The 22,473-nt window shown below is 44.3% G+C and overlaps 1 protein-coding gene across 2 annotated transcripts in view; it reads left to right on the top strand.

The window, feature by feature from the left end:
• Nucleotides 1-22,473, top strand: part of QTRT1 (queuine tRNA-ribosyltransferase catalytic subunit 1) — a 150,169-nt gene that overhangs the window by 54,386 nt on the left and 73,310 nt on the right. For both annotated transcript variants that reach the window (XM_069231535.1, XM_069231536.1), the window contains exons 5-8: nt 1,074-1,189; nt 2,669-2,807; nt 3,848-3,923; nt 22,094-22,203. In XM_069231535.1, coding sequence (XP_069087636.1) covers nt 1,074-1,189; nt 2,669-2,807; nt 3,848-3,923; nt 22,094-22,203 — 441 coding nt within the window. The remainder of the gene's footprint in view (nt 1-1,073; nt 1,190-2,668; nt 2,808-3,847; nt 3,924-22,093; nt 22,204-22,473) is intronic.

The following is a 22,473-nucleotide window of genomic DNA, read 5'->3' as shown; positions in this document are numbered from 1 at the left end:
TTAGGGCAGGTGCCAAACAAGACTTTTTGATTTTACTAAACTTATATCCATAATGCACTTACATAAATAGGGGCTTTAGGCCAGCTGTCTTCGTCCATTGGCCTGTTGTTGCCATTCAAATTTTCTTATGCCTACTGTAGCCTATAGCATGCAGCAGTGGGTCAGCCCGCTTCAGCCACTGGCTAACTTCTCTGTGAGTGAGGACATTCTACCCTTTCGCAATTAGCACATCTGCACACAAAAATAATTACATTCAGCACCAAGGATTACTATGGCAATGTGTGGTCTTTGAGACAAAACAAATGTTTTGATATTAGCCAGTGTTGTGTCTTTTAATATTGGCAAAGGCCTGGCATCTCATCCCACAATAACAATGAAAAAAACCCACCTAAGACTAAACACACAAGCCATTGATAAAGCTAAAAGGCTGACAGCCAATGCCAGAGCTATTGGCTTTTTTCTGGGTATGTGGAAAAATGTCAGGCCTGCTCCCTGATTAGTCCATTGTTTCAATGGTTTTATGTTAAGTGATTTTATGTGTCCCTTGCATCTTATTATATGTACATATTTTGTGTGTTTTGCCATTTGGTTAGCTAGCTCTAAGACTTGCTTCCTTTGCTGATTACTTCTCTTTTTGTTATGTTCTTTCTCAGTTTTGTGCATCAGGCTATTGGCGATGTGCCCTCTCTTGGGAGACGCCACTTTCTTTTGGACGATGCCTCTTTATATTCAATGTCCCTCTGTTGGCTGGAGGAGTTTGTGGCTTCTTTCAGGGTATTTAATTACATACTGCTTGTGTTTTGTTTTATTGTAAGCCCCAGTTTCTGCTTTTTATTGAAGCTGTTCACGTGTCTTTCTTGAGTTTTGCTCTTAGTGGGTTTCATTGTGTCAGATCTTCAGCCGTTTTCATGTAATTTTCTTGTCTCTTGATTAATCAAAATGACTGATGAGTGGCAAATGATTTGAGCATGATGTGCTGCCCGGTCAAAATGCTCTGCTTCCTTGGGTTCACACCTAGCTGCATGAAAGATCTACTCTTTGATTTACTCTTGCCCCTACTTCTTGCCTTACAGGTCGATCCGCTGGTTGGACAGAAGCATTGCTGGGAACCAGAACCCCAACAGCCAGAACCTCTTTGCAATCATTCAGGGAGGTCTGGACCCCAAACTCCGGAAGAAGTGTTTGGATGGTGAGAGCAGGCCTTGGTTCCTTTTTTGTTAAAGCCATTTAGAGATTTAAGGGTCTAGTAGCTACGGGATTGACCTTGTGCTACAGAAATCTTTGAAGGGCCTGCAGTTCACATGTGCGAATCCCAGTATAGCTGACTCTAATTTTCATCCTTCTGAGATCGTTGAATTATGTTAATACCTTTTATTGAAGCACCATGCAGTTTTGTGTACTGTATTCATTTTCATTTGTAATTATTTGTAGTAGCTTCTGTAATGTGTAATCCTTTGCTGAGAGGCATGCTTTTTGTTACTTTCTTTTTGGAGGTTCTGTCCTTTCAAAGTCTGTTCAGTGAAATGTGAACACAGATATAACATAGATCTCCCTCCGCCAGACAAATACCCATGTATTTCTCACATAAAAGTAAAACATTTTGCATACAGTCGCCAAACCGTTGTCTCACCTTCTTCAGAAGTGCCAGCTATTGTCTAACCCCCTAATATTCTTCCTCAACTCACTGTTACCGTAGCAGCTTCCAGCCCTTCATTTGTTAAATATATATATATATATATATATATTTCTCCAAAGGTCACTACATAGGAAGCCAAAATCTCTCATCGCAGGAATGACGCCGCCACCATCAATCAACTTGGAAAATATCCTCTTTTATTCCATGATGTGAAGTACACAGTGCAGAGATAACTATCCAAACACTAATGGCAACGCATTTCGGCCTAAGCCTTCGACTGGCCCTAGAGATATGCGTGATGTCAGTGTATTTAAACCATGTGATCACCCACCATACACCAATTAAAAACCACTTAACATTTCATATTGTTTCATGATGTCACCATCTATTCCATCCCCCTCATCGAGACTTTTGGTAAATTTATAATGCCTACTGATAATAATTTCAAACTGTTACTTTATATAATGCTAAACTCTCTGTTTATAAGACTATTCTTTCTTTCTATACTTAAATCTGACCATGTTTCTATTTCTATTTGACTTATAAAGTTTACATATTAAGGTAAAATACATCTTCCTATGTAAATTTACGGCCCTAAAACATGGTCACCAGATTATATTATAAGCAGCTTGCCAGCCCTTAATTTGTTAATGTGCATATATTTACAAGGACCCAAAACATTTCTTAGGAGCCGTCAACCAAAGCAGAGGTAGCAAATTAGCTAGGCGTCATAGTCTTGATTTCAGCTCTTGGCTCTTTCTTCCACCACCCTTCAGTTCCTTTCTCTTTGCCCTACTCTTGCAGATTCTTCTTTGTCTCTGCTTTATCCCTTTATAACCCTTTTGTATCTTTCTCTTACTCTTTTTCCCCATTCTCTCTTTTGCTTCTTGTCAAATTTTGATGTTGAAATATAATGAGTCCTCAAAATATGAGTGCTTTTGCCCACTGCCTTAAATCACTGCGGGAAATTAAGTAAGCACTATATTGAGCACATTGCTTTAGACAAAGTACAATAAGCTTTATTATTTGCAGAGATGACAAAGCGTGATGTGCCTGGATTTGCCATTGGTGGCCTTAGCGGAGGGGAAGAAAAGGATCACTTTTGGAAGATGGTGACGCTCAGCACAGACCACTTGCCTCACGAGAAGCCTCGTTATCTCATGGGAGTTGGGTATGACCAGCCATTTGCCCAAATAGTGCTTTTGAAACTGTATCTTGAATGTGAGACGCTGCCATTGTGTTTTTATTTTATGCATGTGCTTTCCGATTGCACTGAGGTGTCTTTTTAGGTCTTCCTTGTAGGCTGCATTTAGCTGTCTGTTATCAAAAGATATAATATGTTCAGTACCGATTCTTCGAGTGGGATTTGGATCAGCCCACTGATAATGATTGGTTATTTTTCTTGTGTGTCTCATCTGCTTGCTTGCTTGCTTGCTTTCTTTCCTATTCTTGTGTTTGTCCTTTCCCTGGAGCATGTCTGTTTTTTTTTTTAACAATGCATTTAATTGGATTGCTTGTATCCGTTGACTTCTTACATTCAGGGAGCTATTTTTTTCTGTTCCTAGCAGTACTGCATGGGAGTGCATATCTGTTGGTGCTCATTCCTCCTTATGCTGCTTTCCCCTATGTCTGCGGTAAAGTTGAAAAAAAAAAAAAAGTCTTCCGCAGCGTCATAATGCATGTCCCCGCATACATCGTGATGCTGATTTGGCTTTTTTTGGCCAGTGCTATTTAGTTTCGCTCCCAATTTTCCTTTTTTTTTTTTTTTTTTTGCTGTTGCTGAAGTTATTCAGCATCTGCCATAAGCACTGACAAAGCCAAATCTTGGGCTACTTCCTTTGAAATGCGAGCCCTGATACATTTACCATTGGTTCTTCACTATCCTGTTTGCTTGCTAGACACTCAAAATAAATATTATTTATTTTGCTGAAAAAGTCATTTTGACTTTATGTATTCATCCTTACCTAAGATGCCTCTCACTTTCACTTACATATGGATACGAGAACTCTCCACCAATAGTATGTAGTGCCTGTCCATCAGGTGGCAAAACTGTCTGCATCGCTTATTCTCACGGGTGGCAATGGGGAGGAAGGTGTAGGAGCAGAATTTGAACTGCAGCAAGGTTTAAACAAGGATGTAGAATTATTTTAAATTATCTGCCTGAGGAGCATGAGTTTTAAAGTGTTTTCTTTCGTCTTGGTGTTCCTTCAGGTATGCAACTGACTTAGTGGTGTGTGTGGCCCTCGGGTGTGACATGTTCGACTGTGTGTTTCCCACACGGACAGCCGTAAGTATCTGTAGCCTTGCTTTTCCTTTAACCATTGATTGACATCCCCAAGAAACTCCCCTTAGGTGGAGCCCTGTAGCTCTTTGTCTCTTTGGTGGTTAGAATTGCAGATTTAATATGTCTATCTCTGTAAACCAAAGCCCTTGCTCTCAAAGGTTTTTTTTCCACGCACTGACCTTTTGTTGTACATAACTTAAACTAATTTGCTATATGGTTACGCTTCAAATAAGTGCCTTTGTATATTTATTTCAGAGCTGTTCTGTATCAGTACAGTACACACAGAATGTTTATAATAATCACACCACTAATTGATTATGTCTAGGCATAATACATTTTAGGATAATGCTAAAAGAGGTCTTATTCTCGCTGTCTGCTGTTAGTCCAACTTCCTCATGTTTCATAAGCAGCTGAAGGCTTGGCTATTTGAATTAGACCTTAGTATCAAAATGCATGGCTACAGGTAGTCCTATCCTAATTCCCTTTAAATTTGTTCTCTCTCATTACACGTTTCCCAGTTCAAATAATGAATGTCTAAGAGTTAATGCAGTCCACTTGTCAATCTGTCCAAAAAAATTGCATTACATTTTGAAATAGGAAGACAGTCTTGCCATTGCCAGATTTTAGGTTGATTAACATAATTTTCAAAATCCTTGCTCCTACAGAAGTGAATTTTGATCCACAGACGCTAAACATCAGATACTTTGTCCTTGTACAGAAAACGTCCCAGTTAAGGGATGACATTTTAAAGGTCCACTAAGAGCCACTGTTCGATTCAAACACTATTGATTTCAGTGTTTTTTGTTAGAATTGTACAAAAATGAGGTTACATTCCCACCTGGAAAACACACATTTGCTATTTGACTTGTCCTTAAGTTACTCTAGCAACTAGTCAGCCATCTCAACTTTCAGCTTCCTCAGTCTGTTCCCTCAGCCCATCCTAACACATTCCAGAATTTCGGAGTTCCATAGCAGGTGCCCAATGTCTGCCTCCAGTCTTTAGAGACATTTTTCTGTCATCCTCGGATGTTCTTCCCCAACTCCAGTCAGTCTTCCTCTATAATATATGGCAGTCTCAATCTCTTGGGGCAGCACAGATCCCTGAATCCACATGCAAGGTAAGTAGTCAGTTGTCGCCCATTGCGCTATAATATTTGTTCCTTAACAGAGTGTGGTGTGCAAGCTGTTCCATTCTTTGCTAATTTCAGGCCCAGAGATGTGGGACAGAACTGATCCTCACATGGCCAAAATTACTTTGTTTGGTAGCCATGAGCATGTGTGCGATGATTTTACCTGTACATGACTTTAGGGAGTGCACTGCCTTAGACGGATAGCTCAGTAGCACTATCTCCAGACACCCTGCCAACTGAAGTCCCATTACATTCAGTACTTTCTCAAGTACCTTTCTAAAAAGCTTCGCCAGATAGGACAATATGGTGTGCTCCACTCACCTCCAGCAGAAGGCAATTAAGATCTGTCTGTGATGTATAACTGCTGTGGTCTCAAGTGCCACTTGTATACAACCATAAAAAGTTTCTTGCTCGAGCATTCTGTGCACAGTCATTTGTACTTAGGAGGGTGTCCCCCCATAGCTCGTTGTCTAACTGCATCATTAGTTCTACATCAACCTTCTATCTTGCGTTACGAGTTGAGTATCCCATACATGTGCAGTGTGAGCAGAGTCTATTCGCTGTCTCGAGTAGATCTTGAATAGCATAAGCCCCTGGTTGCTCCCGGTGGTAGTTGTATATTAAACCTAATGTGACGCAAGAACACCTAATCCTTGTGCTTCAAGAGTTTTAATTACCCCCTGTCATTTCTGTTCCCCATCCATTTGCAGGAGTTGCATAGTTCCTGCAGCTTGCTATCTGTCTCTAGTTTTAAGGGAAGTGTCTGAAAAACATAAAGATCTTTGGCAGGAACATAATTTTAATCTCTGCTCTACTCCCCACTCACAATGCCATGTGGTGGCACCAGATACTTATATACTCTTTTATGGTCCTGTGCAGATCTACAAACTTCCTTTGCATGGTTTCCTGCAGGCTGCCACCAGCTCCACCTCAAATATTGAGTGGCCACTTTTGCCCTCATGAATGGTGTAGCATCCAAAAAGTGATGGGTGAAATGCTTGCAATCTCACCCACTGGCAATTTCTGTGGCTGCATTCCAGTTCTTAGTTATTTTGCAAACCTGCCACCTCAGTTTGGATTCAGCCATAAGCACATTAGTCTTGACCCCGCTTCAGAACAGTCCAGCCAGAACAGCCAGATAATGTCCTCCCTGAACTAGAAACAAGCAACCCAAGATCAGTGTAACCCTTGTCAGTCAGATGTATCTTAGTTCCATTGGCACAGTGAGCACATGGCCTACATCTTACAATGCCCTTCACACCTAGGGAGTTACACTTGACACGGAAGTATACAAAAAAGTGATCGGTGGAATGCTTGAATGAATCTCAGTCACTGGTAATTACTTAGGGCTGCATCCCAGTCCTTTGTTATTTTGCACACCTTTCTGCCTCAGTGGGATGACATAGTGCGATCATCTTAACCTTTCGGGGTTAATGTTAGTGCTAGTCCCTCCAGCTCTTTAGTATTTTAAAGCTAAAGGCACCTGTTTTCTGCAATAACGTAATGATAGTGGAGCTAGGTTCTGTATGAGACATCATCTACAGACATCATAATCCTAAACTTGTTTCCTCCCATTTGACCCATTTAACCTGTTGGTTATCTCTGATACCCTAGGTGTCCCAGCGATGAATAGCAACAAGGAAATATGTTGTATGTTAACCTTTCACCACTGCTATCCATCAAACTCTTTATCTTGAGCAATTGATGAGTGGCAACCCACTATGATCCATATTTTAAGCATCTCCCTAGAGCTCCTCCTGTTAACATGTCTCCTGTAAATAATCATCTCAATCGCCACAAAGTAGGTTTTGTGTAAAGGACACCTACTTGGTGGAGATTGAGATTGGTGGACAAATATTCACATCCCTGATGAAGTCTTCTTGGTAAGAACGAAACGGGTTGGCAGGGCTGAGAACAAATGTTAGAAGAAAAAATAATGTTTTTGGACTCAACACCTTTAGTTTCTGTGTATTAATGGACCGAATGAAGAATCAACAATTTTGATGAACTGCTCACAATATTTGGATGAATGTTATAAAGAATCATTGACCACTTATGATATTTAACAGTGCTCCCTCTGTGGGGTTGTGTCTCCTGTAAATGTTGAATCAAAACTACAATATGTATGAGGCATAGCACCTTCTTTATGCTATCACTTGTTTGTCATCCTCTAATAAACCCCTGATTAATGTGTGTAAGGAAACAGGCCCTTAGTGGTGGGGCCTGCACAAGTAATGGGTCTACATTCGCCCCTTCACTGGGAACCAACCACCCCATTGTGAAGGTTGACTCTCTTACGGTAGTGACGCAGAGCAGTCCAAGGCCTAGTCAGGGGAGGTGTTGTGAATTAGTAATCACCATTTGCTGGCACGCAGTAATAACACTCAATAAATTATTGTCCAGTCTACGTGTTTTCTTTAGAAAAGGAAAAATACATTTATTACACACACTTATTAATACTTCACTGTAATTTACAAATATACATAAGGCTGGTAGGAATACCTTTGGTAACATGTCATTTGAACCCAAAATGGTCATGGCTGCAAAAAACAGAGCCCTCCCCAACAGTACAGTACAGTACAGTACAATACATAACCTTAGAAGAGAATGTCATGTTAATGTATGTCAGAGTTACCACACTTAAAGACTAAAAGCACATGTCATAATACCTCATTGTATCTCTGACTTCAGTAACGATAATCCATCTGCAATCATTATAAGTAATAAAGCACTGGTGACCAGGTGCATACAGTATAATTAACAAAGCTGTGGATTGAATAATGATGTCTAGTGATCTTTCATTTTCCCATTCATTCTCAAACTCTCCTATTCTTGTTGGATTGCACTGGAATTGCATCTAGTCCCCACATCCCTTCCGTGGTATGTGCGGATCAATAGCATACTAGCACCATATTTAATGGCATTTTCTTGACTGGGGTCTCTTCTCTATTCTCCGTACTGAAGGTCAGCCAAGAGCATGACCCTAAGTGTGCTAAATAGCTCCCTGCTTAAGCTGTCTTTGTCACCGTCTTTGTCTCTTCCGCCATTTCATTTATGAACAATATTCAAAGCACACCATGTCTCTGAGAGATCCACAGATACTTGCAGATAGTTCTCATGCTCTGGTCTTGTTTGCGGTTAGTCATTACTGGAATGCTTCTTCTCTTTGTCTGCTTTCCTGATAGCATGCCATGCTTGTTTTAAAGTGTCCTTTCATTTCTTCACAATTTATATTTCGTTCTGGCCTCTTTGTCCCCTCCTGTGCCAGATTTTTTCCAGCCAAGCCACGTGGCAGGGTGGCTCCCCTTGCTGTTCCTCAGTGTGGTGCTGACCCCTTCCTCACGGAAACTCAGGATTTTGCGGACTTTTGCCAGTGATTTAGGAGTGTGTGGTTTTCGCTTTCAGGTAAACAAGAGGCCACATGGGTCTCTTTGCTGACTCCCCACAAGAAGCGCCATTGCTTTCCTCTGTTACCAGTTTGAAGTCCTTCCCTTCTGTAACATGATTGGCGATAATTCATGAAAGATTCATACTTGACCTCCATTAAATGAGATCTCAATCTCTGTTCTTAGCCTGTTCCTCAAAAATTTTCAAATCAAGTGGACTTGCATGAGGTGTTGGGTAACAGTAACCCTATTTATTCTGTCAAAACTTGATTGTTCCCGGTTGTCTTCAGTGTTTCTTCTGCTTCTCCCAGGCCCCTATGATGATGTTCCTTCAAGAAGGGTTTTCAAGTTATTTCTGCTTCTCTTACAGAGAATGTTCTGTTCTTACAGAAAGATTGTTGGTGCATTGACTTGACCCTGGTCAAGTGTCCTCTGGCCAGTCATAAACTTCTTCCTGCACCCTTTCTCCCAGCAAGGATACAACTGTTCATGAATCTTTCACTCCCATCTGCATGCCTTTTTTAACAGAGACTATCTTACCTTCCAGTTCCAGGAAACGCAATTCCATGAATTGGCTTGTTTCCTCAATCAGGGTTGTGTGCTCACCTGCCTACCATCACCTTCAGGTTATGAAAATGCCAGGTTCATCACCTGTTCCTTTGGTTTCCCTGCTGCAGCATAGCTTTTATGGAGGTGTTGTGCTGCCTTTAGTGCTCATTGTAGCTTTGGTGACACCTTACCCCATGTGTTGTGGGTCCGCACTGCACTGTCCTTACTGCACGCCTTGGTATAATTATACCTTCCCGGTATAATATTTCCAGTTGCTAGTTCGTCCTCTGTGGCAATCCTGCAGCGCAATTTGTGTCTCATGTGAGGCCTCAATCACCCTTAAAACCTCAGTCCTTGCCCACCCTAGTGTCACACATGCCTGTGCCAGCGTGTGGCCTCAGACCATTGTGATATAAGGTGTGTGAGCACATGGACAACTGAGTGGGTACAGTTTTCTTCTGTTTGTGACACTGTTGCCTGGGTGAGGATTTAGTGGTTTTTCCATCTGTGTTCAGTTGCTTCTTCCGTCAGATGGTGCATCAGACTCCTTCATGTAGCTCCTTCACAGTCCTCAATCACTTGACTCGTGCAGGTGATCTGCACTTCAGTCCTCAGTTTGGCTGAACTGGGTTACTTCAGGGTTCAAGGTACCACCCCGTAGGCCACATCTGATGATACTAGAGAGCTCTGATCCTCCTTGTATGTTCACCCACAAGCACCATTGCTTCGATAATTGTTCCCAGAAAAAAAGATTCACGCGACTCGTGGTCTGCCCAGATCTCAGCCGCTTGCTGTATTCCTGTCTTGGAAACTGGTATTAGCTTCAACAGCTTAAACTCCCTTATCTTCCAAGGGATGCTGCCCACACCACCCATTCTTCAGGGCATTTAGCCACAGAGGCTTCCCACACACTCTTTACCACACAAATAAAAGATAGAGGTGCACCACATATGGAGTAAATACTCAAAAAGTCCAAGTCCCATTTACAGGCTGTTAAAATCTTCTTTTATTTGTGGAAACACCAACGCGTTTCGTCCCTAGAACGGATCTTCAGGGCTATAATATGGCATATAAAAATACAATATAAATACACACATAGAAAGTCCAAATACAACATAATATATATACACACATGAACAATAAAAATAGCACAATTATGTTAAGCAAGGAGAGAAACAAACCAGAATTAAAACAAAGATATATACACAAAGGATGTAGGACAATTACAGAAAGAAATATACATACACCAAACAACCATATAAATAAGTCATATATGTGGGAGCATTTTTTGTGGCTTCCTATATGGGTTATAAACATATTCTTAATTTCCCAGTATTGATCCCTTGAAAATAATCAAATCATAATGTAATATACTTATATCCAAAGATTACTATACTGGTGTTTGTCATCTAGTGGTATAGCTTTCTAGGGTTTTATGGATTCTCAAAAGGATTAAGCAGGGGCGATCCATTGGCATAGCTGTTGGTGGAGGGGGGGGGGCTGAATTTCTCAGGGCCAGCTGTCTCGCAGCCCGGTCCTGCACCACGCAATGTAACGAGAAGGGTCTCTGGGGTAGAGTTATCACTAGTCTGGGGGTCGGCAGAGCTTACATATCCAGAGTCTCGTTGTGCCTACTGTCAGGTGCGAGTGGCTCATCTTAGTCCTGGAATTAATTTCGCAGTTTGGTATATGTACTTTTATTTTTCCACTATAAAAATCGGGACTACATATTACAGACTGCAAAGTAAAAATCTAGGATCGGGTAGGGTACTAACACCTGATGTGTGTGTTTGTATGTGGGGGGGGGGGGCACTTGAGAGATTTGGCCTCCAACGCTCCACGTCAGCAGTGGAGCACAGCACATCTTCGCCAGCACCCCATGCGAGTTCCAGCTCTGCCTGCAATTAATCCGTCTCAAGCTGCTTGTGGGAAATGGCTGGACAGAACTGACAAGTTGTTTTATGGCGAGACGATCGTCCAGTCCTAGTTCTAACCCAAAACGCCTTCGAACAAAACTACTTCAATGCTTAAACCCAACACTAGGTGTCAGGAGTGTGCACGCCCCTGCACACTACAGCACACAGAGTTTGTGTGTTGCCAGCACATTTAGACGAGAAAGCACATTAGAGGGTTGGGTCTGTCTCACTAAACAAGCGCAGTATGGCCACCACAGATACAGGCAGCGGCTTATAATCACCCCAGGTAGTGTGGATGAGGGCTAAGAGTCACCTGGTTGGTATCACCTTTGCACTCCCGACTTTTCTTTTACAAATGATTACACTCGGATGAAATGCACACATCGGTTCAACGCGTTAAACTGTTGAATGAAAGTTGAAATCTGGAACCTGGTGTGCCTGTTGACTCAGCTGATCACTTTATCATCAATGACTTCATTAACGTAGTTGGATGCGAGTCAGCTGAATGTAAGTGACACACCTGTCCTTAACTGCTTGATAACTTTGTTTGCCTGCGGTACACCTCGGGCACTCGACTGTACTATTGGTGCACAGAGCTATTTGCGTAGTTGCCATGGTACCCGCTACAATGTATGAGGCCTTAGCCAGTAGCACTTTGCATGTGTTGATTTGTGTGCCTATACTTGCAAGGAATCAATATGATGTTGACTAGAAGGCCAAGACTGACTGAAGATGACCCATGCGACCTGTGTGTTTGGCGAAGCAGAGATTGTGAGCCATTTGAGGTCTGAATGAGTTGAGGGTGATGAAAGACTTGAATGTGCGTAGGATTATGAAAGCCAGTTCTGCCTCTTTCGTTGCTTCCTGGAAAATGTAGCCATAGGATTCTAATTGAACAGGATATTAGATTACAGAGAAAAGCCGAAACAGAGCTGCACCAGTTAATGACATTTGACGCAGGCCAGCTTGAGATCTAGGTGCTAGTGCCAGCTTTTCACTCCTAGCAGGGCAGCTGCTGTTTTGGAATCAGTCGTTCTTGAAATCTGTGGTTAAATTCCCAGTGAAGGCTACGGGGAGGGCAGAACAATGGACCCTGTTAAAGCTAACCCAATCTTCCTCTGAAAGTGCAGCACATCTTTCTACTCCCTAAAGATAGCAACTTGGTACCTAATGTATAACATAGAAATCCATTTTAGCACTATCTTAGTAATAGCCAGTTCCATGCACCTCAGAGAAATTATACATCCTAATTTTAAAAAAAAAACAATAATTTCACCTGCAAGTGCCATTTGCCATGAAGCTGTTCCTTGCTGTCACCATTCTCTTTTTTCCCCACAAAAGTATTATTGTTTTTTTCAACAAGGGGTGATCTTCATACACAATGAGGTCCTGGATCCCCTTGAGCCGTTCCACATAGAATCAGAGCCTTTCTGTAAGCATCAGGTCCTGGGGTTAGAAAACTCCTTCAGCATACACCCTCCGCATACATCTGTGTAGTAAGAGCATCAACCTATCCCACATGTCCATAGTATATCCATCCCCTTAGGTCCCGTGAGTGCCGGAACATCGGCACTCACCAGGGAGTCCACTGCTGATGACGCATCTGGCTCTCTCATGCAGTCAACCAGACTCTCCCACGCTCGTGCAACATCAAGGGAACCTTGCCTACACTTTGCTTCACGTAACAACAACCCACTCAAAGCTCACCCATTTAACAAGCTCTCTGTGTCAAGCGTCTCCGCTAGATCCCCGGGTGTCTTTCCAGTTCAGTGTGATCTCTCACTTCGCCAGGACCATGGCTAGGTCAGCAAACTGAATCGTAACCTTATATTTGGCCGGGCGCAGGAACCAGCCCAGCAAGCGGAGGCCTGGAGAGCAGGGGACATTACACTGAGTAATATCATTAATACAGGCCATGAAGTCCTCCCAGAACCCTGCAAGGGAAGGGCATGTCCACTCCATATGATATATTTTAGCTCATACCTCCCCAAACGTAGGGCATGCGGCCCCAGCCATATGATAGGATCTGTTCACTTCACCGGGCAAAAGATATGCACTGTAGAGGACATAAAAGTTAATCAATTTGAACCTGGCGCTCCTGCACTTTTGAGATTTTTTTCCAGAATCTTCACCCAGTCCTCCTCAGGATTCAGGTTCCCCATATCCTCCTCCCACTTCTCCCGGAGTCCAGTCTTCAGAGTCATCTTGCCAGCCCTAAGAGCCCAGTAAAAGCATGCAACCGATTCATGAGTATCAGAGGTCGTAGAAATAAGTTGACAGCTCTGAGCAGGGGGGTTCTGCTACTCCTGCCCTCCAGTGCTTCCTAATTGCTGCCTCTACCGCTCTGTGGAGCAAGAAGTGACCTTGAAGCTCAAATTCCAGCAGCAGGTTCTCAAGTGGGATTAACACACCTGTTCGAAACAGGTCCCTCACCCGAGAATACCACTCAGTCAACCCACGCTTGTCGCCCCTGTAGGGCAACATCTCCAGCCTCTGTAACAGAATGTTTGGCGAGTATGGGAGTCGCGTATGTGTTTTTGTAAACATCTCAGCCAGCACTGCCTCATAATCCTGAGTTCATCAGACACCCTTTTCCCCCAGGCAACTGCCGGGGAACAAAGCCTAATAGCACCCCAAAGTGAACTAGCAAACCCATTGCCCTGGCCACCCCACTAGGCGCAGCCTGAAAAATAATACATCATCAGAATATTATGCAATGTAATGCAACAAGCCTCGGACCGCTAAACCCTTATACTGGATAACAGATCTTGTGCTGTAGGCCAGGGGTTCAACCGCAAATGCAAAGAGCAATGGAGATAATAGACCTGCCGGGCTCCATGACCCACTACATACTCATCCGAAATCACACTACCTGTTTTAACCCAAGCCGTGGGGCCGACGTACAAAAGCCTGGTCCAGGTTACAAAACTGTTCCCCAGCCCCCTCTTCTCTAGCACTTTGTGAAGGAACCACCATTCAGATGCCTTCTCTGTATCCACTGCTAAGACCACTGCCATGTGTTGATCATAAGTGTCATCATTCATCAGTGCCAATAGCAGGCGGATGTTAAGCACCGTGTTACGGCCTAGGACGAATGCTGCCTGGTCCGCGTGTACTCCTGCAGGGTAACAGTTGCGTCTCCAGGACATGGCTCAGAATCTTATAATTGATATTGAGCACCGATAATGGCCTGTAAGCTTTCCTATTTTGGGGAGGGTGACCAGGTTTCAATAACAGAATCACCAAAGCCTCCCGAATAGAAGTTGGTAACCTGCCAAGGTCTTGTGCTGCTCTGTAAACCTCCACAAGGTTGGAGACTAGCACATCCATGTACGTGGCATACAATTCAATGGGAAGCCTATCCGGGACATATTTGTCACCGCAGCCTGAACCTCAGATGTCGTAATATCCCCTCCCAAGGCCATAGCTTCCTCCCAAGTGAGCGTTCGGACGGTAAGTGGATCCAAAAAAGTATCAATACCATGCAGCATTGGTCAGGATCACTTGTATAGGGAGAGGTGCAATACTCCTGAAAACTGTCATTGACTCATTGTGCCTGTAACGTGTCTCCCCGTGTGCTCACTCAAGTGACAGAATCATGGATCCTCGTTTATCAGGGTTGGCCCACCAACCCAGCAGAGATCAGAACTTGTCTCATTCGGCATGGGCATGTACCATGTACTCCTGATAGCAGAAGTATCTGAGCTTCTCCACATGGCTCGCCAAAAGTTCTTTTGCCTCTAGCAATGCTAGAAATCAGGATGTCCGGTCGCCTTCTTTCCACGTCTTGCAGCACCGCTTCCTGTGATTCCACCTCCCACAACAGTGTATGCCACACCCCCACCGCCTCCGCGATACATCACCCCCAGATCATCACTTTAAAGGTGTCCCTCTTAAGCTGTGTTGACGATGTAGCCCCATTAGTCTTAAAGTACTGCCTGATATCCTCCCCAATCGGGTTCCGAAATACCGGGTCCTCCACCTCTTCCACCCACAATTGCCATGCAAGTATACGGGGAGCGCCAACTCCCAGTTCAGATATAGAAATACTGGAGTATGATCTGAGAGCATTCTCGTCAAATATTCAACATCAACTGCCACGTGTACCCCAGCAGAGAAACATGTAACTCGTGCAGGCTCGAAAAGGAGGAGTAATCTGTAGTTAACACCAGCCCCATTGGAGCTGCCAATCCACCAACATCCAAGCCTGTCTAGTGATTGTGAAGTCCCACAACAATGGATGCAACCCATCCAAAGCACGGTCTAGCATGCTGTTAATGTCTCCCCCAACCAGGACAGAGTTCACAAGATAAGGAGCCAAGACCAGAGACCGCTCATCTAGAAAGCCCACCTGGCCCACATTCGGGTCATGTACACTTATCACCGCTAGGCCTCACCCAGCCAGCCCCCCATGACCGCCACATACCTTCTTGCCGGATCTGTTAGCTCCCCAGTTTTCTGAAAGAGGACCCCTGGGTGCACCCATATTAGAAACCCCAGTGCTAAAGCAGAGAATGTGGTGTAATAAGTTAGGCCTTGCCAGCATTTGTGGAGCGCTGTGGAGTAGCAGTCAGATGGGTTTCCTGTAATAATGCAACATGCCCGTTCCCCTTCTCTCCCCGTTTCTGGAGATAGGAATATACCTTTTACTGTTTTTACATATTATTCAGCCCCGGACATTCCAGGACAGGAACTTATACTTCAAAGAGACAGGCATAGGTAAGCAAACAACAGATAGCATATCAGCCAGATGTCAGGGTTGTTCCTTCTTCTGGTCTCACACTCCCAGGGCCACAGAAAGGATGAAACTCAGCCAAGGGCAGGGCTCGCCCCTGAGAAACAAACCCAACTCCCCATCTCCAAGAAAAGAAGGTAGCATCCCCCTTCCAAACTAACAACACAACATCAACCACACGAGCCAGCAACACACGTGCAACAACAGTAGGGGGCTTGATCCATCAGGGGTGCCTCCCAGCCTTCCAACATACTACCCAGCCAAACCTAGACAGCATACTCTCAGGGCTGAGGGGTCTCAGATCATACACAGGGTGCCAGATAAACACTCGATCAATCAGTCAGTCAATCAACATTTGTAAAACGCAGCACTGTCACCCTTAGTAGTATATAGGCGCTGAGGGTGCCAAGTCTCCGTCGAACAGCCAGGTCTTGATTTTCTTTCTGAAGTCTGCCAGGGAGAGTTCTGTTCAGGGGTGCGGGGGGCAGGTCATTCCAGGTCTGGGCGGTGATGTAGGAAAAGGAGCAGCCCCCACTGCGGCTATGATGAATATTCTTGCTGAATATTCTCACAACATACTCCCTTACTTAGCAGCCCCTCAGCGTAACTGGAGACAATACCAGTCAAATAAGATCATCAATAGCACTGGGAGTCATCTGGGGTAGAACAGTGTTGGAGCCAACGTGGAGACCGATGCTTGAGTAGAGTTCGTATCTATAGTGCCGTCACGTTCCACCATCGACAGGCGGCTTGCACCCTCCTAGCTTATGGTCGCCAACACTTCCACCACTCTCAGTTGGTCATGATGGGCTTCAGATCTAGAGGGGACCACCTTGCTAATGCTCTGGCATCGTCGTCTCAACGTTGTCCGAGAAAGTCTGCATCTGGAGGCACCAGGGTACCGCTTGTGGGTGGGCATTGATCAATCCATTCCCATACTTCCTGTGATGTAGTAAAAAAAAACAGCACTCCGTCCTTAGTCCCCACCCGCAGCTTGGCAGGGAAGAGCATAGCATATGGCACCCCAACAGACGGAGGTGTTTCTTAGCCTCCAAAAACATGGCCATCTCTTTCTGGACCTCCCTTGTAAGATCTGGTAAGGTCATGACCCTATGTTTGTCTGCTATCTGGTCCCTCCTCAATCTAGCCTGGAGGAGATTATGATCATGGTCTTAATTGTGAAGTAACTTGGCCACCATAGTGGTGCGGGACACTCAGAGACTCGGTGTGCCCTCTTTCAGGTTAAAGAAGGGGGAGAGGCCCTCGGGGACCACCTTGTCTTTCAGCCCGCCATGTCTCCAAAAAGTCCAGCATGCTCAACCCTTTAGTTCATTCCGGCAAACCTGTCACATGGATATTGTTCCTCCAGGCCGTATTTTAAGCATCCTTGACCCTACATTCCAGAGCCTTAACTCTAGCCTCCATGGGTTCAAGTCACCATCTCAAGGACTTTACTTCAGGGTACAAATCAGTCAGTGTACGTTCTGTGATCGTTACTCGCTCTGCCAGGCGCTGGTGATTGTTCCTAAGAATCCCCATATCTGCTAGTATCGTGTCCATCTTCATCTCCAGGGCCTCCTGCATGTCTGTGATCCCCTGCAGGACGGCATCCAGGGTTAACCCTCCTGTGGCTTCAGCAGCGGCAGGCTCGATATTATCACCTTCTTCCACATCAATGGCCTCCTGTGTGGTTTGGAATTGAGGATCCACTCCCTTCCTCTTTGACCATTTACCTATGGTGGTCCCTGTCAGGCGAGGGCATGGGAGGTTTGGGGGGGATGTGGGGGGGAGGATCCCCAGAATTATCAATCGCCAGGGCCGGGGCACACAGGAGCCTAATTCAGAAGACAAACAGCACCCCCAACCAAGCAGGGGGCTCCGCAACAGGCTGTAATAGGTAGTATGTATCCGCACGTGGCCAGGCGGCAATGCTGGGCTTGGCAAGGTGTTTTTTCACACTGTTTACCCTCAACAGGTCCCAGTAACAGAGGAGCCTCCAGGACCGGGTCCGCACCGCAGCCCTCAAGCTCGCAGCAGTCCTGCAGCTGCAGGCCACTTCTCGATGCCTTCAGCTAGACCGCAGTCATGGCTCGTGCAAAGCAGAAGGGGCGGGACGGCACAGTGCGCGGGAGGAAGAAGGGAGGGGGGAGGATTAAATTTAAAAAAACAACAAAAAAACACTTAACGCCGCCACTCCATCTGCTCCTCCCTCTCCTCTGCAGGCACAGGCTCCCTGCCTGCCCTGCGCCAATTATGATTCTGCTTAGGTAGAATGGGAGCTTGTGCAGGCTCTCTCCAGCCTGGCAGCCTGCCAAACACACATGCGCTCTGAGAGGGGAGTGCTGAGCACACCCCCTTCATTGCTCGTCACCCCGGTGGCCTGCTCCTTTTCCCAAAAACCAATAATAAACACAGTTTATTATATTTTTTGGGGAAAAACTTTGCAGCTGCCGCTGCTGGCAGGGTAGCAACGCTCTTCCGCCCTAATGGAGGACCCGAGCCGCCCCTGATGGACCGTCAGGGCCCCAGGTATGTCCCGCTGAACTGGGCCAGAATGTTTTACCCCCATTGAGAGCCACCGCGCATCCTCACCATCTATTATCCCTGGCTCACTGCACCTCCGCTGAGGAAGCTTGCGGGCCGACCGTCCAGCACCGGGGCTACTGTACTCTTGGCCTCGCACTCTTTCACACTACTCACCGGTGTGCTAGGACCCAGGCAGCACTGTCAGCATCAGGCACAGTGGGGGTCGCAAAAAGACGCCCTGCAGGTGCTAGGAGGGAAAGCCCCCCCCACCCCTAGTCATTATCAGGATACCACTGGATGGGGGCGGTTGGTTGGGAACGCCGATTCCCCAGACCTATTCCATTGGCATCAGGCCATGCCCCACTGTCACCATACTCACTGTACAAAATCTTGAAGTATGGAAGTGAGTGAACATCTTTCCTTCAACAGTAGTGTTTACTGCATTGCTCTGTAGATTAGCAGGTTCCATGCCAAAGATGGAACATTTCATTTATATATTTATGTAGAGATTTCTGGAAAAGACAGTAAAATATTTAGAGCATCCCTATCTATTATGAACATTAGATGGCCTACAATGACCTTAATTGAGAAACATGATATTCTGATGCTTGGCAGCTCACAACACAATTCCTATCAATTTTCAAACAATTTTACTTTTTCAGTGTGAGGTAATCTATCCAATTTGCTACTGATGTTTTGCAAACATCTGTGGGGAGAGAACTACCCACCTCTTTCAAAGATGTTTTAACCATTCAAAGTTTTGACTGGTGTTCCAGTTATACAAAATCCAAATAGACAATGTCCTCAGACCTGCACAACAGCCATATCTGTTGTTAAAAAGTAGTACAGAAACCGCATCTGTAAACAAATATCGAGTGCTCACAATATAAAAAATCCAGTAAAATACTAAGAAAACATTTGCTTAGAAGTGTAGGTCCTATGATCCTGCAGGTTTTAAAACACACTGAAGAACACATTTTATATAGTAATGTGAATGATGGATTATGGTGCAAAAGTGAGTTCTTTGGAGAACCTAAATGTGAAGTGGACGTCCGATACAGGCTGTAAAGTCAAATATATCTCAGCATTGTCATTCCGTAAGTAAGTGTCTTATAGCCAGTCTTGTGTCCTTAGAAGATGGCCATGTCTCCATGACATTAGTTTCGGCTAAACACTGAATGTGAAAGTAAATCTGTGAGCCATCAACATGATAATGGAATGTGTGCTTCATAACCCAGCATCAGTACTGATGTTGAGGTGTCTAGGGCAATTTGAGTAACTTTTTGTATCTAATCCAGGCTTCTCCAATGAGTACATCGTTAGCAGCTGGTAGCTCTCTAGCTACATGTAAGTATCTCCCCTGTGTGCAGCCCAGCCTGCTAAATGATAAGCTTCCGTTTCGTTTAATTAATGTGTAGACCTAAACAAGTGGGTATTCAAAACATAAATGTGTGTGGTTTTAGAACTCATCATCTGATGTTTGGAGAACAATGGTTGAATTTCCAATTCAACCATTCCAACTATTTAGTTGGGTAATAATCGTGTTATTGCAACACCAAGGTACTGTTCATGGTTAACGTTCACTTTACCAGTACACGTTGAGTTATTTTACACTTAAAGGTGATATTTGAGTGATATGTTTTGGGGATGGGGGCACTTACCTTGGATTTAGGAACGCTGCAGCCATGGCTGTTATGTATTACCCATCTAGAGGGATTCCAAATTGATAAGGCCTTATTTTTCTTTTTTTCATTAGTGGTGCCATCCCAGCCTTAAGACACTAAAGTGATCACTGCTGATAATTGTATATGGGGTGTACCGCTGATGTAATCTTGTATGATGTGGTCCCTCGAACAACACTAATATTATTAGTAGCTCCAGATGATTTTCATTGAACATAAGTAGCTCCCATTGCAGAAGAGATTGGAAAGCCCTGATATAGCTTATCACCATTTTGCAAAAATCTTGAATGCCTGAGCAATTCCAACAAATATGCTTTAAAGTGCGCTATTTCCAAAAACGTTGTCTCATAATTTCTTGTGGAATTGACACCGAACCAAACCTCCCTGTAAAATTGTCTTTAAAGCTAACCCGCTGTGCTTTAAAATACCTCCTTTATCACTATTTTCCCAATGATCTGTAGAAGAACACTTTAACAGCACACTATAAAATGTCTTTTAAATAAAAAGTGCCATTTGGTGTACGTATCCTTTCCTAAAATCCTTTGGGTGAGTTACTATGAGCCTGTATAAATTTGTTTGTAACACTTAACAAGCTCTAATGGATGGTATTTGTCCGGTGTGACCAAAAATGTTTCATTTTCCACTGATTTCATACTGAGCCAATACAGCCCACCTTTATCAGACCGGCATTCATCTGTCAAAGACCTCTCTGCTCTATATTCCAACCACGCCACTAGATGACCTCTCAATGTGGCCATGTTGCAGTGGTTCCTACTGCACTGAGGGAGATGCTGTAATGTCTGTTGCTAGAGCTGTGGAGGCTCCTGATGGCAGCCATGTTGGTCTGGATTAGATGTATCCAATGAGCCTCTCTTGATGCCACTGACAGGCTCAGCCATCTATTGTAGGCCCTCAAGCTGAAACTAAGGTAACATCACTGAATTCTGAAAATGAAGATAAGATTAAATTAGATTGAGAACATATGAAGCGCACATTCATTAATACAGGCCTCTTGGCGCTAAATGAACTAATTGTGTAGTTGAAGAACACTGGTGCAAAGACTAACAGAAAGGAAATGGTGTTAAATCTTACCTAAAAGATAGTTTAGAAGAAATGCTTTTTAAATGAGAAGCACGTTATTCAAGAGGCTGGACCAAGTTAATGGAAGGAGGTGTCTCCCACAAAGGAACGACTTGGCAAAGAGAAAAGCATTTGACTTCTGGAACATAGAGATTTAGCCGGATTGTTATGGGGGAAACACAGAGACAATAGAAAGTTCTGTGTCTGATTTAGAAAAAAAAAAGAAAAAGAAAAAAAAAAAAACTTACGCCTAATGCAGAGGGTTTTGAAAATGATATGTTGTTTGACTGGAGGCCATTTGCTGAGCTTACAGGACCCGCAAACTCCCAAATTTTAAATTATTTTGAATTTCGAGGGCGTACATATGGCAGACCCATTTGTAGAATACAGGCTGCGAACACTTGCACCGGCAAACGAAGTGAAAGGCTCTTTCCAAACAAAACTCCCAAAGATTTCACTTAAGAGGCCGTATACGGAGGGGAGTCTTCCACTGGGTGAAGATCCACCGCTCTGTGTGGTTCCTACACAGTAATATCTCTGATTTACTAGCAGGCTTCAAATAGGTGCAGGACATCTGGTCTCGGAGGCGTATAGTCCAGCAGAAGAGGGGGCAGAAGATTTGAGACTAGTCTAGCATTAAGCGTCAAATAGTTACATGACATCCAGTCTTGAAGGTTCATATTTCAGCAGTTGGAGAGAACAGAGGAGTTGAGACTGGTGATAATCTGTGTCTTTGGCGTAGGAAATAGCCCTACAAACAGAGGACTGGCGAAGGAAGATCAAAGGATGGATATGTTTGTTAAAAAGCATGGGGGAGAATATTAAATGCCCTGGGATCCCACAGAAGATGGTAAAAGGAAGAGAGTGGAAAGGGTGGGTGAACATAAGAACACACTACATTTCGTAGTGGCTCTCCCTGTCCCCTCCGTTGCATTATATGATCCTCAATCCCCGTGTCCGTTTCACAGAAATGAATTTAGCGGTGCAGATGTTTACCATGTGTTTCTCTTCCAGTTTCTAAACTGCATGTTCGTTTTCCCATTACTGTTCAGCTGGATGTGCGTCCTGGACCGGCGCGTGGATGAGATTGCATGTTGCATTGTGAGCCATGTTCAACATCTGGTTCTGATCTGTTTTTGCGTTTAATCCACTGCTCTGTGTCTCTACAGCGGTTCGGCTCTGCTTTGGTCCCATGGGGCGCTCTGCAGCTAAAGCACAAGCAGTACGCCAAGGACTTCCAGCCCATCGACAGGAACTGCAGCTGCCCGACGTGCAAAAGGTAAATAATGTTGACAGCACACTAGACTGTAAAGGGTAATAATGAGTGAACTAGTCACCATTGTTTAATGTTTTTTGTGTAAATGCTCGTCACTTCAAGACCAGTAGCTGGTAAGAAGAAAATCACACCAAACCTGTCCTCCCACTGGAGTGAAATATATCATTCACTGGAATTATGCAGTTTCCGTAAACAGTGGAAAATGATTATCTGCATGACGTCATCCCTGTGAAACTGACCTTTGAAACGACTGATGTTTGTGCAGTAAAAGTA

Source organism: Pleurodeles waltl, chromosome 4_2 (genome assembly GCF_031143425.1).
Source record: "Pleurodeles waltl isolate 20211129_DDA chromosome 4_2, aPleWal1.hap1.20221129, whole genome shotgun sequence".
NCBI lineage: Eukaryota > Metazoa > Chordata > Amphibia > Caudata > Salamandridae > Pleurodeles > Pleurodeles waltl.
This window is presented reverse-complemented; position numbering and strand designations above follow the sequence as displayed.